The 16,148-nt window shown below is 38.0% G+C and overlaps 1 protein-coding gene across 2 annotated transcripts; it reads left to right on the plus strand.

Annotated features, from left to right (window-relative positions):
- Nucleotides 1-7,165: 7,165 nt before the first annotated feature.
- Nucleotides 7,166-11,992, plus strand: LOC130075372 (ensconsin-like). Of its 2 annotated transcripts, XM_056239986.1 has the most exons (6): nt 7,166-7,590; nt 8,119-8,212; nt 8,330-8,417; nt 8,515-8,880; nt 10,538-10,637; nt 10,759-11,992. In XM_056239986.1, exons 1-5 carry the CDS (start codon nt 7,557-7,559, stop codon nt 10,544-10,546), a joined length of 591 nt encoding a protein of 196 aa, XP_056095961.1. In that variant the 5' UTR covers nt 7,166-7,556; the 3' UTR covers nt 10,547-10,637; nt 10,759-11,992. The 2 variants fall into 2 exon arrangements, with proteins under 2 accessions (XP_056095961.1, XP_056095960.1); XM_056239985.1 differs by lacking the exons at nt 10,538-10,637; nt 10,759-11,992 and having other exon boundaries at nt 8,515-9,349.
- Nucleotides 11,993-16,148: the final 4,156 nt, after the last annotated feature.

The raw sequence follows: 16,148 nt of genomic DNA on the forward strand, positions 1-16,148 counted from the left end.
GATCAGCGGGCTCTGGCGCAGGATCAGCGGACACCGGCTCAAGTGTGTGCGTAGCCCACACACACCACATGGCTGTGGCCATAATGGCCAGTGTTGCGGTCACTGAGGGCTCAGGCGGCGCATGCGTGGCGTGATCAGTCTCTGGCTGGGCAGACGTGACGTGGACAGTCTCTGGCTGGACGGTCTCTGGCTGGACGGTCTCTGGCTGGACGGTCTCTGGCTGGACGGTCTCTGGCTGGACGGTCTCTGGCTGGACGGTCTCTGGCTGGACGGTCTCTGGCTGGACGGTCTCTGGCTGGACAGGCGGGACGTGGATAGGCTCCAGGGATACTGTGAACTGGCAGAGTGCTTCATCAGCCAAGCCCACCGTAGATGCCGAACCCCCCAAGTAAAGGGCCAGGTCAATATATCCCTCTAGGGTCCAACCGGTATAATCATCCGGCATCAGTTGCGCGATATCCGCATCCAGCCCGCTCCAGAACAGGTCCATGAGCTCAATGTCATTAAGCGATCCCAGATGGCAGCAGTTCAAAAAGTCCCTCACATACTTCTCGATCAGCTGGCCATCCTGAAACATAGAGGCTAGAAATCTTCTTAGTACCTGGTTGTGGACAACTGCTGGATCCATCGTTTGGTGAGTTCTTCTGTTATGATGAGGTGGAAGCAAGGAGGAAGCAGGATCCAATTGCAGCACACTTTATTTAATAAACTCAAACTACATAAAGACTCTGGCTAGGGCACAAGACTCAGGAACAGAACCACCAACATCAATGTTACAACAACAAGAACTCACAAAGACTGGACTGAAACACAGGGCTTAAATACAAGGCCAAACAAGCTAAACAAGATAACAAGGGGGCGTGGTATACATGAACACAAACGAGGAGCGGGAAAACTGAACAGGACTGAACCAAAAGCACAAAGACAGGGGGAACACAGACAGACATACAACACCCTGCTTCTGCTGAATTATTTGAATCCCCACACCCCTCCCTCCACAGTAATCAATGCTATAGGCTACTTCACCAATAGACCATATCAAATATAAAATAGAGATATGCAACAAGCACGTTTAAACGACAAACAATAAAATCAAAACCAGCGTTTCAGTTGTTCATTAGTTCCAGTGGACCTAATGCATGCACGGCTTTTAAAATTTCCCAAAGCGTTTTGAGATTATTTTGAATGAAATATTGAAGTTTATAATTTAGTGTTCTGGCACACCACGCCGAGTGGCCCTATGCATTTTTCTAAAGTCGGGTTTTATTCTGGCATGGTGAGTTAGTGTTCGACAAACGCGGCGGCGCGTTCATTTAGATTAATTTATTTTTCTCATTATTACAGCTAAAATAACTTAATAGGCGACTCCGTAATTTTTTGGTCATACAGATAAGAGTAGAGTAGCTTACATCGTTCAAAACTGTAAACTTGTATTCATATTAGGCTAACGACAAAAACAAAAAGTAGGCTATATCTGTCGTCTCTGTCTCCGGGAACTGCGCGTCACAAAAATGAACCGAAAGCCACTTCAGCTCAGTCACTATAAGAAATCGGCTATGTCTAAAGCCTTTAAATGTCTAAATATTCAGGCTAATAAATGTTATCTGATTATGTAATCCATATGAAAACGAGAGGTACAGAGGATCTACTCAAACATGTAATGTAAGCGCTTCCCAATGAGAAAATGACAAGACAAGGGTGAAAATCTCGCTCTAATTAAATGTAGCAGGCTAAATCGCCCTGAATTAAAATGTAAAAACAGATCAAATAATGTATTTGTCGAAATGTTGCGATATTGTTTCATTTAAGTTCATAATTATTCTATACATGTTATTTAATTTAGCAGCATTACCACGAAGCACCGTGGTTCGATATTTATTTGAATAATAATAAAAATAAAAAATAAACTTAATTCACAAATTGCATGCCTGGTTGTAAGGATCCAAAGATCCCTGTAGACTTTAATATTGAGTTGAACATTTTGTTCATGACAACAAATTAACATGCGTTTTTTCAGATTATATTTAGTTTTGCTTGGAAAAAGCTGGCCCAAACCAGTTTTATTTCATCAATTATTGAAATAATGAAATATTTAGTAATAAACTTTTATGACAGAAATATCACTAGGCTACATGCAACTTAAATCATTTAACTCCTTCATTATCAACACTGTCTAGAATAGCGATTTAAGTGTGAATTGCGACTTCTCTTTGTGTTAAGTCAGCCTCAGACTCCGATAGCCTGTGGGGGGTTGGAGGGACAGTTCAGTGCTGTATCGTGCGCGCAGGACAATAATGTTAATGTTCCTCTTTCATATGGAGAGTGTCGGATAACGCAGCGACATATACAGTATTATCAGCTGATGTGTTTTTACCCTGTCCCTGAAATGCTTAATTTCGAGAGAGACCCGGCCGGCGCGCGCAGCGAGGGAGACTAAATAGACTTGTTAAAAAGAAATTCAGCGCGAGAGAGGCAAAGAAAAACGCATGTTTTTAATTTAATTATGTTTCTTTGGACAATTTTCGTTTTGTACTGTTTTAATTGTTTAACATAGCTGTCATTTCTTTGGCAATACAAATTTAAAATGTCGCAAGAATAAGATTAGCCTAGTGTTTCTTATTTTGCATCGCACAAGAAATAAACTCTAAACCCGATGCAACCCTGTTTTAAATTTAAAAAAACTGTCCCGACACTTTATTTAAACCTTGAAATGTTCGAACTTGGTTTCAAACTTAAGTAATTTTAGTGTTCTTTTACATTACACAATAATTTAGCAGACTAAAGACGAGCTTCTTCATTTTCATTTTCTGATGCAATCGGCTGACAATCTTCCTTCATCAGTTTATGTCCTTTGTGCAGCGGCTGCGGTTCTACAGGAATGTAGCAAATATGTTGTAATGATAATTAAACAAAACTCTTGACTTTAAATAAGTAAACAGTTAGCTATTTAAGCATCAAGGTGGTCAAATATAAACGATGTCGGCCGACATCGGTTAACAACATGTATGCTACATTGAGATTCGATCTCGGGTCGCTTGAAGCTCCTTGAAGCTCATGTTATTGCGTTGATCACTGAGCTACCGTCTGTACGCTGTTAGAACTAATGTCTTATGCTCTTGTAAAGCGTCATTGATGTAGCCTAAATGTTTTTATTGCAATGTTTTATGTTTTCATTATTTATTCAATTTCATTTCAGTAGCCTAATTTCAGTATTGTGATTATGAATTATTTTAACTACGTTTCACTTGTTGAATTCATCTGCTACCAGCTTTCAATCGCTCTGAATGAGCCGCAGATTACGCATTAGAGAGAATAAACGAACACTTTTCAGAGTCTATGATTGTAGCGCCTCTTAGCGGTAAAAGGCAGCAAATACACCACACATTTTACCGCCGCGGTGGAACGGCTGATGTGGGCGTTGTCATGGCTTGCCTCAACATTTGCGTTTGAATAGCGCGCGTCCTCCGTGGGCGTGTCACATTAACGCGTAATGTAGTGTAATGAGCTGGGGAAAAAAATACTGAAATCACTCTCTTTTCATACAGATTACATAAACTGAGAATATTTGTTTTTTATATAAATTACTTCATTGAAAAGAAGAGAATTCAAGCTTCATAAAGAAAAATCTCTCGTGCCTGTGTGACAAGTAATCGCGGAGTTACAGTTAATCTTAGGACGCGTTTCAGAATGGACTGCACTGACAGAGAGAACGCAGAACGCGCATCATGTTTATTTTTCTTTATTTGGCGAAAAGCACAACACTTTGTTTTTATTGTGAGGTTCCACAAAAAAAATACAAACTTAACAGGATCGAATGATGTATAACACTTATATGTAAGATCAAAATCAACAAAGTAATTTGAGTCTCTTTTGCACTGATAAGGAAAAAAGTGAGCTGGTATCGCCGGCGAGACCGCCGACCCCAGAGAGTTAAAGAAAGTTCATGGACTCTCAGGCCAAAAATAGGTTCAAAATATCATATTTGAACTACTGATGAAACATCAGAAGGAGTCTATGAGAATGTATAGCAAGATCAAAATCGAGGACTCTTTGGCCAGAAATATGTTAAGTAGGTAAAATATGGACCACTCTTTGGCTGATGAAACATCAGAAGGAGTCTATTATTTATTGAAAGTTCAAGTTCAAAGACTCTTTGGCCAGAAATATGTTAAATAGGTCAAATATGGACCACTCTCTTGCTGATGGAACATCAGAAGGAGTCTATGAGTATGCATAGAAAGTTAGCCTTTGATAAGACTTTGGCAAGAAATATGTTAAGTATGTCAAATATGGACCACTGTCTGGCTGATGAAATATCAGAAGGAGTCTATGAGTATTTATAGAAAGTTCAAGTTCAAAGACTCTTTGGCCTGAAATATGTTAAATAGGTCAAATATGGACCACTCTCTTGCTGATGAAACATCAAAAGGAGTCTATGTATAAAAGTTCAAGATTAAGGACTCTGTCCAGAAATGTTTTCATAAGATCAAATATTGTCTAATATATGGTTGAAGTAACATCAAAAGAAGTCTATAAGTATAAATAGTAGGTTAGCCTTTGATAAGACTTTGGCAAAAAATGTGTTAAGTAGGTCAAATATGGACCACTCTCTTGCTGATGAAACATCAGAAGGAGTCTATGTATAAAAGTTCAAGATTAAGGACTCTGTCCAGAAATGTTTTCATAAGATCAAATATTGTCTAATATATGGTTGAAGTAACATCAAAAGAAGTCTATAAGTATAAATAGTAAGTTAGTCTGTGATAAGACTTTGGCCAGAAATATGTTAAGTAGGTCCACTCTCTTGCTGATAAAACTTCAGAAAGAGTCTATGATTATGTATAGAAAGTTCAAGATTAAGGACTCTTTCTCCAGAAATGTGCTCATAAGGTCAAATATGGTCTAATCTGTGGTTGAAGTAACATTAAAAGAACTCTATGAGTATGCATAGCAAGTAAGCCTTTGAAAAGAATTTGGCCAGAAATATGTTAATAGGTCAAATATGGACCACTGTCTTGCTGATGAAACACCAGAAGGAGTCTATGAGTATGTATAGAAAGTTCAAGATTAAGGACTCTTTCTCCAGAAATGTGCTCATAAGGTCAAATATGGTCTAATCTATGGTTGAAGTAACATCAAAGGAACTCTATGAGTACGCATAGTAAGTTAGCCTTTGATAAGACTTTGGCCAGAAATATGTTAAGTAGGTCAAATATGGACCACTGTCTGGCTGATGTAACATCAGAAGGAGCTTATGAGTATTTTTAGAAAGTTCAAGTTCAAGTTCAAAGACTCTTTGGACAGAAATATGTTAAGGAAGTCAAATATGGACCACTGTCTGGCTGATGAAACATCAGAAGGAGTCTATGAGTATTTATAGAAAGTTCAAGATCAAAGACTCTTTGGCCAAAAATATGTTAAGTGGGTCTAATATTGACCACTGTCTGGCTGATGAAACATGAGAAGGAGTCTATGAGCATGTATAGAAAGTTCAAGATTAAGGACTCTTTGTCCAGAAATGTGTTCATAAGATCAAATATGGTCTAATATATTGTTGAAGTAACATCAAAAGAAGTCTATAAGTATAAATAGTAGGTTAGCCTTTGATAAGACTTTGGCAAAAAATGTGTTAAGTAGGTCAAATATGGACCACTGTCTGGCTGATGAAACATCAGAAGGAGTCTATGAGTATTTTTAGAAAGTTCAAGTTCAAGTTCAAAGACTCTTTGGCCTGAAATATGTTAAATGGGTCAAATTTGGACCACTCTCTTGCTGATGGAACATCAGGAGGAGTCTATGAGTATGTATAGAAAGATCAAGTTCAAGGATTCTCTGGCAAGAAAAATTTACATAAAGTCATATTTGAACTACTGATGAAACATCAAAAGGAGTCTGAGTATGTATAAAAGTTCAAGATTAAGGACTCTGCCCAGAAATGTTTTCATAAGATCAAATATTGTCTAATATATGGTTGAAGTAACATCAAAAGAAGTCTATAAGTATAAATAGTAAGTTAGTCTGTGATAAGACTTTGGCCAGAAATATGTTAAGTAGGTCAAAAATGGACCACTCTCCTGCTGATAAAACTTCAGAAAGAGTCTATGATTATGTATAGAAAGTTCAAGATTAAGGACTCTTTCTCCAGAAATGTGCTCATAAGGTCAAATATGGTCTATCTATGGTTGAAGTAACATCAAAAGAACTATATGAGTATGCATAGCAAGTAAGCCTTTGAAAAGAATTTGGCCAGAAATATGTTAAGTAGGTCAAATATGGTCTAATCTATGGTTGAAGTAACATCAAAAGAACTCTATGAGTATGCATAGTAAGTTAGCCTTTGATAAGACCTTGGCCAGAAATATGTTAAGTAGGTCAAATATGGACCACTGTCTGGCTGATGTAACATCAGAAGGAGCCTATGAGTATTTTTAGAAAGTTCAAGTTCAAGTTCAAAGACTCTTTGGACAGAAATATGTTAAGGAAGTCAAATATGGACCACTGTCTGGCTGATGAAACATCAGAGGGAGTCTATGAGTATTTATAGAAAGTTCAAGTTCAAAGACTCTTTGGCCAAAAATATGTTAAGTGCGTCTAATACTGACCACTGTCTGGCTGATGAAACATCAGAAGGAGTCTATGAGTATGCATAGAAAGTTCAAGATTAAGGACTCTTTGTCCAGAAATGTGTTCATAGGATCAAATTTGGTCTAATATATGGTTGAAGTAACATCAAAAGGAGTCTATAAGTATAAATAGTAAGTTAGCCTTTGATAAGACAATGGCCAGAAATATGTTAAGTAGGTCAAATATGAACCACTCTCTGGCTGATGACACATCAGAAGGAGTCTATGAGTATTTATAGAAAGATCAAGTTCAAAGAGTCTTTGGCCAAAAATATGTTAAGTGGGTCTAATATTGACCACTGTCTGGCTGATGAAACATCAGAAGGAGTCTATGAGTATGCATAGAAAGTTCAAGATTAAGGACTCTTTGTCCAGAAATGTGTTCATAAGATCAAATATGGTCTAATATATGGTTGAAGTAACATCAAAAGAAGTCTATAAGTATAAATAGTAGGTTAGCCTTTGATAAGACTTTGGCCAGAAATATGTTAAGTAGGTCAAATATGGACCACTCTCCTGCTGATGAAACATCAGAAGGAGTCTATGGCTGCGTTCGGAATCGCATACTTCCCTACTATATAGTAGGCGAAAAGAGTAGGCGAGCGAAAAAGTACGTTCGAATCCTCAGTATTCATAAAAGAGTAGGCGAGAATTACCTGGTTGACGTACTAATTATCGCGAGATTTGGACGATAGTGCGTTCGAATATGCCTACTTTCCTACTATATAGTAGGCGAAAACAGTACGTGAAAGAAGCAGTACGTTCGAAACATCAGTATTCCTAAAAGAGTAGGCGAGAAGTTCCCGGATGATCTCCTGCTTTCGCCCAGACATTTGAGTGCTTTTCAGCTTGTACTCATCTATCCCAGGAGGCCACGCGAGAGGATACGATATAAAAGAAGAACAAGAAGAAGTAGATATTTCATACTCAAACATGATGGAAAGGGTGGACGAGAGTGTTTTCAAATGTGAGTATTACAAATACAAACCAAATCGCATGTGTTGAACTAACTTTCTGTACAGTAAATTGTTGAACTGTTGAAGGTGCAAAGATGCTATATAATATGGTAAATTTGTGATTTTGCCGTAAATCACATTTATTGGATAGAGGAGCTCCATAAGGACACATACGTCTTTAAACTGTATTTGCATAGATTTTTAACCGTATACATCTGAAATACCATTACTAAATATTTATTCAAAATCTGGCAAGATTACTACGTGTAACTGATATGAAATAGACATCTGAGTGACGTGTGTGTACTATTGTTTAGGAGAATTCACTGTTGTTAACACTGTTTTTATTAGTTTAATGCATTTTACATAAAGTAACTAAACATAAGTAATCTATTTCATTTATCCATTAGTACTGTTGAAAAATTGTTGAACATTTATGATGGATAAAAAGCTATTTATTAGCAACAACCTCAACATGTAAATGTAGTATTGAGCTCATAAATCACAGAGGTAACGTGAGTCTTGTCTGGATGTTACAGGGACGGATGAGCACACGCGGCTGCTTATCCGGTGGAGAGTGGCTCATGAAGCGCTCTTCACCGGAAAGCGTAATGCTGCCATCAAAGGCTTTGAGTGAGTATACAGAAATATTTAAAAATCAATTGAATACTTTATTTGCAGTACATTTCAATTATTGTATTTTCAAACAGAGATATAACTTTTTCATTCTTGATTTCTCTCTTGCTGCAGATCTTTTGTGGAGGAGCAGAGCCTGCAAGGCAGGGTGACGGCGGCGTTTGTTAAAAAAAAAAGGGAAAACCTGAAACAAAAATACAAAGTAAGATCATTTTGTTACTTCTAATACATAAATGAAATGATTAAATATTGTGCTGTTAAAATGACTGCTTTTGTATCATGCTTGTGCATTTTTGCAGGATCTGAAATGTCCGCAGACGGGGGTGAGCACTGAGGATGGAGAGCCCACAGCAGCATCCTGGAAGTGGTACACTGCCATGGATGAGGCAATTGGGGGCAGACCCTCCATCTCTCCTCCTGCCCTCGTTGCCTCATGTGGGCCGGATGCTGCTGTGGTCTCTTCATCCTCAGTGAGGCCAGAGCCAGCAAGAGCCAGGAAAAGGGCTATAGATGTGGAGGAGCTGATCCGGGACATGGAGGAGCGAGAAGAGGAGAGAGAGCGGAAGGCAGCTGAGAGGGAGGAGAGGCTGTGGAGAGAAATGGAGGAGAAGGAGGACAGAAGAGAACGGGAGAGACGAGAGAGAGAGGAAAGACAAGAAAGAGAAGTAAGAGAAAGAGAAGAGAGATGGCACCGGGAGGCAGTCGAGAGAGAGGAAAGGAGAGAAAGAGAAACCAACGAAAGGGATGAAAGGTTCCTTTCTGTTCTTCAGATGCTCGCCAAAAAATAAATTATTTGACAAAAAACATCTTCTGATCTTTTGCACATTTGGGTTGATGTGAATTAAATTTGTGAATAAAAATGGGAATCTATATTCTTAGGAAAAAGGGTTCTATATATGTAGCATAGGGTTCTTTACTCAACTGCAAAGGACCTTTTATGCAAAAAATTATGATAATGACAAGAAAGAACCCTTTTGGCACAAAGGTTCTTTATAGGCTATTATTCATTCATATATTACATTATTCTGCAACTTTTTGCAGTTGTAATTAAATTATTGTTTATTAAACTGTTGTAGTAACTTAATATCCCATTTTAATCATGCTGATTTTTGAAGGATAAAAACTGAAATGCCACTCTTCGTGTGATATTGATTAATTACATTTTTAAACCCCCATATCTTGAATTTTTTGATCATTCATGGATTGCATTTTAGGGGTTCCAAATACGTAGCACTTTAGAACCTTTTAAGGTTCTATATAGAACCTTTTCTTCTAAGAGTTTATATATATACACACAGTACTGTGCAACAACTACAAATGGTGGCCTAAGAATTTTGTACAATAATATGTATATAAAACAAACTATTTCTAGGCATTCACAGCACATTATAGACTTCTAGAAATTTAGTGATTTAAGATTGTAATCAAATTCATAAATTAAATATTTATGAAACGTTGATTAATAATTAGTGAATGTATGGTGTAATGTAAGAAGAAAAAAAAACTTTAAAACACTGGTTTTACTGGAGTGTATTATATGACTTTTAAAGGTTTACAGAGTTCATGCAAGGATCTTAAAGGCAGGTCATGGAGGGTTAAGTTCCAGCACACCTGTCAGTAAATTTCAAGTAGTCAGTTATTAATTGGTTTAAATTGATTCAGGGGTGTATAATTAGGGTTGGAAAAACTCTGCTGGATAATAGCCCTCCATGACCAAAGCTGAACTTGAGACTGTTTACACAAATTACACACAGTAAAATAGTGACTAAAGGGTTACTTAACCCAAGCAAATAAATCATAATAGTAATAATTCAATAGTCATTATTTACTCGCCTTGATGTTGTTTGATCCCTCTGTTTTTTGTTTTCCTGAACTCAAAAGGTGATTTTGGTCAGGTTTGTACTGTTTGGTTTAATACAATATCAGTCAATGGACTTTCAGAAGCTTCAAAAGCGTCATTAAATAATGCCATGAAGCTTCTGAAAGTTGGGCTCCATTGACTGATATTGTATGAATCCAGCAGAACAAACTTGACAAAAATTCCCTTTTGTATTTAAACAATAAAAAACATTAAATAAGTAATTAGTAAACCGTAAACAATTGCTGTATTTATATGTTGAGGTGAACTAACCCTTTAACCCACCAAATATAAATTGTAGTAAATTCATGTATGCATTTTGCATTATAGTAATTCCTTGACAAACTAAGCAGCTTTGACTGTTTATGCCCATGACTGGTTCAAAAAATGCTTTACAAATATCAATCACATTTATGCATTTGACATATTTTTTATCAAAAGTGATTAACTCCATTTATTTACAGGGAAAATGACCCTGGACAAACCTGGAGTAAAGAGCCTTGCTGATTGACCAGCAATCTTCTTCTAACCAGTTCATTGGTTTATCCCTCTACACTACAAAAGGTTTTAAAGCTCTAACAAATATTTGCATGTAATTGTAAACCTATAAAATGACATTTGTCAAGAAACTGAATGCTGACAACATGAATTTTAAAACATTTTTATCTTTCTTAATGTTTTAAAGGTAGTCGTGCTCATGGAGAGCAGGCACAGGGATGTTTGGAGCAGACACTGCAGCAGCCAGATTGTCCCGCACTTGTTCTCCCACTCTTGCTGCAAGGTTGTGGGGATCAGGGGGGCCGTCATCATGGTCTTCCTCATCCTCTGGCTCAACGATGTCCCCATTGGCTAGAGCGAGATTGTGAAGCACAGCGCAGCACGCAACAATCTCAGGCACGAAGGCAGGGCTCACCTCCAAGGCCTTGAAGAAGATACAGCGCCAGCGTGTCTTCAGCATCCCAAAAGCTCTCTCCACGATGTTGCGGGCACGGGAGTGCTTGCTGTTGAAACGAGCCTGCACAGGGTTCTGTACAGGCTCTCTGTAAGGGGTGATGAGGCAGATGGGTGCACTCAGGCAAGGATAGCCTCCATCCCCGAGGATGCACTTGCCTGCAGGTGGGTAAAGGCTGCCAGCATACACTGGACTGTTCATCAGCACCCTGGCATCGTGCACAGACCCAGGATATCCCACAAAGACATCAAGGAATTTCCCCCGGTGATCAGAGATGGCCTGGAGTTGGATGGAGTGAAACACTTTTCTGTTGAAGTAACAGTGGGAGTTATTTGCTGGAGGTTTGATACGGATATGACAGCCGTCTATTGCACCAACTGCTCTGCTGAAAGCTGGTGACCCAGACAGCTGCGCAAATCCTGCTCCCACTGCCTCCAGGTCATCTCCGGTCGGAAAGCAGATCACCCTCCTCAAAATTCCCATGATGGCCTTGCTCACTCTGTGCACAATGTCATGCACAGAGGTCTTTGGGATATCGAAGGTCTGCGACACCACCCTGTAGGATGCTGCATGGGCCAGCCAGTGCAGGAACACAAGGACCTCAATCTCCCGTTCCCATCCATGGTCAGATCCAGGTCTGACTGCAGCAATCAGGGACCTGATGGACGGCATAGACAGGCGAAGGTGGGCACGGTGGTCAGCTGCCTCATCAAGATAAAACCGCAAAATGGGAACAGCTCTATTGAGATGGCAGTATGATGTGGGGTTCACTGCCTGCAATAAATACATCATAGTTTGTTAGAACAAAAAGCTTGAATAAAGCGATGTTTCATGTGGTATTGACTTGTATATGTATTTATTTATTGTGATGATTTCTTTTATTCATTCACTTATTTTTATTCATGTTTCATATTGTTGTCAGTAAATAAAATATGAATTTCATGAATAAAAATGTATTTACATCATCTGCATTTGTCTAGCGTGTTTTCATGCTATGTCATATGATAATACAAAAGTTTGCTTGTTTTACAAAACTACATAATTAATAATGTATATATATTATAATAATGTTATATAATTAACTGTTGGTCACAGCATTTGTCATAATTATTGTGCATAAGTGTTGGGATGGGCTAGTAATACTTGCTTTGTTTGAGAATACTACTCAAACAGTCTTCTCCAAAGGCGAGATCGTCGAGCAGCTGCCCGACATCTCCTTTGTGCACACCTTAATCTAACAATTGCAGACATGCCAACCATTTCAAACGCTGAACTAAACCGTTCTAGTAAAGTTGTCGAGTTACTGATGCAATCAGCTGTTAGTGCACCTGTCACTCATGACTTTTAAATTGTTGCGCTTGTGAAAACGTCATAGGTCACATGTAACGTCAACATGGCGAATGATGTCCGGATCGCATTCATACTTAACGAGATTTGGCCATTAATTACCTACTCTTTTAGCGCTCGTTAAGTAAGTACTCATTGAAATTAAGTACCTACTCATTGAGTATGCGATTCCGAACGCAGCCTCGATATATATATATTTTTTTTTTTACAAAAATTGACTAAAACTTGATTAAAACCTTTTTGTGTTTTCGGCGACTAAAACTATTACGTTTTTAAGTGACTAAAATGTGACTAAAACTAAAAAGCATTTTCGTCCAAAGACTAAGACTAAAACTAAAAGGGCTGCCAAAAACAACACTGGATCTAATCAAACTTTTAAAATACAATATGCTCTGCATTTTCTTCAAAATTCTTCATTTTGACCTGATTCTCTCTTGAAACTATTGAATTTCGGCAGCTGTGTAGATAAAGTCTGCCAAGTGGCGCAACGTGATGAGTGACAGGCACCTAACCCGAAGATAGTGGGTTTGAGTCCTGTGTGGGTCAACTTTAAAATTATGTATAAAGTTGTCATTTAAATTCCTTTATTATTCATATAAGAGCTGTACTAATCTTTCTTACTCTTGGATTAGAAATAAGCGTGTTTTTTTATTACTTCATTCTGTGTTCGTTCTCATCAGACCTTCTGTTCATTTTGATTTCATCCTATCTGTACTTCTGAACCTATCTGTTCTTCATGTACATTCAATTTCTGCTTTTTTTGTTCTTCCGGCTCTGCACTGCTGTTGGTGCTTAAATGCTTGCTGCGCTGCTAGGCTTACAGTTCTTGCTGTTCTGCAGTAATTGATGTGATGCTGTGCTTGCTGTACTTGCTGTACTTGCAGTGCTTGCTGTGCTTGCTGTACTTGCTGTGTTTGCAGTACTTGCTGTACTTGCAGTACTTGCTGTGCTGTACTTGCAGTACTTGCTGTGCTGTACTTGCAGTACTTGCTGTACTTGCAGTACTTGCAGTATTTGCTGTGCTGTACTTGCTGTACTTGCAGTACTTGCTGTGCTTGCAGTACTTGCTGTACTTGCTCTACTTGCAGTATTTGCTGTGCAGTACTTGCTGTACTTGCTCTACTTGCAGTCCTTGCTGTGCTGTACTTGCAGTACTTGCAGTACTTGCTGTACTTGCTCTACTTGCTGTAATACTTGAAGGGCTTGGCCCCATGTTGCTGCTTGCAGCTATATTTCTATTTGGAAGTATGACCAACATAAGAATTTTCACCGGAAAATGTCATCAGAACTCAGGGCTCGCAAAATGTCAAAATCGCTGGTACCCCTTCGGGCAGGCACTCTTCAGATTTTGGTAGCCCGAAATGAATTTTACTAGCCCAAATAAAAAGACAATTTTTTAATGTAGAAAATTGGTTAGGAGTCAAAACTATACATCAATCAAAAACTTTTTAAAAACACAAATATCAACAATTGGATATAACAATCAAATTAGAATCATCAATACAAATATGCATCTGGTTCTAACTCTGATATGTGCATTTCATTTTTTCCAAACAAAATTATTACATTTATCTTGTCTAAATGTTTGCGCTCATTGCATTTTTACAATGGGGTAATATTGTTGTTAAGAGTTTACACAACACAAGGAAGCTTGATTTAAATTGTTTAATTAAATTGTAGCACAAATAAATACAATAGAATAAAGATACAAATAAAGACAAATAAAGATACATTTTTTCAATGGGTCTAACACTAGGCCTATACAGAAACTGAATAAAGTAGGCCTAATCAAATGGAAAATAACACTGGGTAGTATTTTAGTCTAGTTAAATTAAATACATAGGCTATTAATCCTGATTCCTTTAACTTAAAGCTATCTTTTGTTGTTTTGACAACAAAATTAATGACAGACACATATGGCTGCCGTCACTTTAAGAGCTAGTGCACGGATCCTGTGTTCATTATACTGGAATGCGTTTTATGCTTATTAAAGACAAAGCTGACTGTTTTGTAAGGTATCCGGTTTCAGTTTTGGGGAAGATGTATTCAATAATTCATAATTCATAATTAATAATTATTCATACGGGTTTGAACCAGATACTTATCGTTAAATCGCCCAACGAGGGGGGTTACGTTGCCAATATGTTATGAACGACTGAATACAATGGATTTATAATCAATTATTCATACCGATCGGCAAGATAGATCAATTTTATATCAATAATCAAAATCATAACGAATTATAATTATTTATTCATATACAAATTGTCGAGAATAGATATATTCTCAGGATAACCTTTAACGGCAATCAATCTAGTATGAAGAATCTGTTTGTCCAGCAAACTCACCGTACCATACTTTAATTAAACCCCATGAAAGGCTATCCATCTTATAGAAGAAAGGCTATTTCTCTGGCCATGAAAAACAACTTCTTTATTCTATAAAAATACTATGTAAAGTATTCTGCAAATTTAAAGCGTAGCTGATCGAAGCATTTAAGTGACTTGTATGTGAGCAAAACACAACAGAATCAATGAATGAATATAATGAATTTAATAATTTAGTACACTACGTATACGGTTACTAACGTTACAGGAATAAAATGTATATACAGACAATAACACAACGACAATGAACAAACACTAAAAGGATCTGAGAGTGAAAGAAACAGGGAGAGAGTGAATGAGAGAGAGAGTTGGGAAGATCCCGAAGGATCAACAGAGTTTGGCAAAATTCACCTGGGCATTTAAAACCTCTGAGAGACAACACAAAAAACACAATCTTACTGCTCTGAAAGCTCAATAAACGGATACTTGCATTTGGTTCTCATGAGCGTGTGTGAGCGGCTGATCTTTGTGTTCCGTTGGAGCGTCAAGTGGTTGCAGCTGGTCCGAGGAGCGCGCACATGTGGCGTTGGAGCGCGCACGTGGCGTGCGGGTGTGTCCGGAGAGCGCGCAATTTCAAAGGCTTAAAGGGTTAGTTCACCCAAAAATGAAAATTCTGTCAGTATTTACTCACCCTCATGTTGTTCCAACCCCGTAAAGACCTTCGTTCATCTTCGGAACACGAATTAAGTAGTGATGGGCAGATCGAGGCTTCGTGAAGCAATGAAACAGTTGAACCAAATGGTCCATATTGTTTCGAGGCTTCGAATCAATCCGACACCCGTCTCCACGGTGACACCTAGTGGTCACTTGCAGGTGTTGATCTGAAACAACCTTGACGAGCCATGAAAATTTGTTTTTTTTTTATTATTGTACTTTTCTAATATGTGAATCTTGCAACCTATAGGCTCCTCACCGTGCATAATGTTATGTTGGTCCTGCAAAATGAATATTAATCAAATAAATCAAGCCACAATGTCTCACTTTTTTACATATTTTTATTCAAAAATATTAATTTCTCTGCTAGGACTTAGCCTACTTCTTTTTTTACAGATAATTTCTCCAGCCTTTGAAAAAATCCTCTCACAAGGGACACTTGTTGCTGGCATGCAAAGATATTTTTTAGCTAATACATACAAATGAGGAAAGATTACTGCTCTCTCTTTTTCTGTAAGTTAGTGGATCATGAGTTCTGGGCAAATACGCATCGTTGATGTATTTTTTCACTTCCACTGTGGCATCAGCTGTAGCATTGTGTATCATCTGGGTTTGATGGATACGAGTATCAAAAAGTTCCCATAAACTGTCCTGTGTTTCTACTGGAAGATGTATTGTTGCAGTAGGCGAGCTGCCGATCACAATACACACATCTCACTTTATTTGGGGTTTCTA

The sequence above is a fragment of the Rhinichthys klamathensis genome, unplaced genomic scaffold (assembly GCF_029890125.1).
Source record: "Rhinichthys klamathensis goyatoka isolate OS25496 unplaced genomic scaffold, OSU_Roscu_1.1 h1tg000578l_1, whole genome shotgun sequence".
Classification (NCBI taxonomy): Eukaryota; Metazoa; Chordata; class Actinopteri; order Cypriniformes; family Leuciscidae; genus Rhinichthys; species Rhinichthys klamathensis.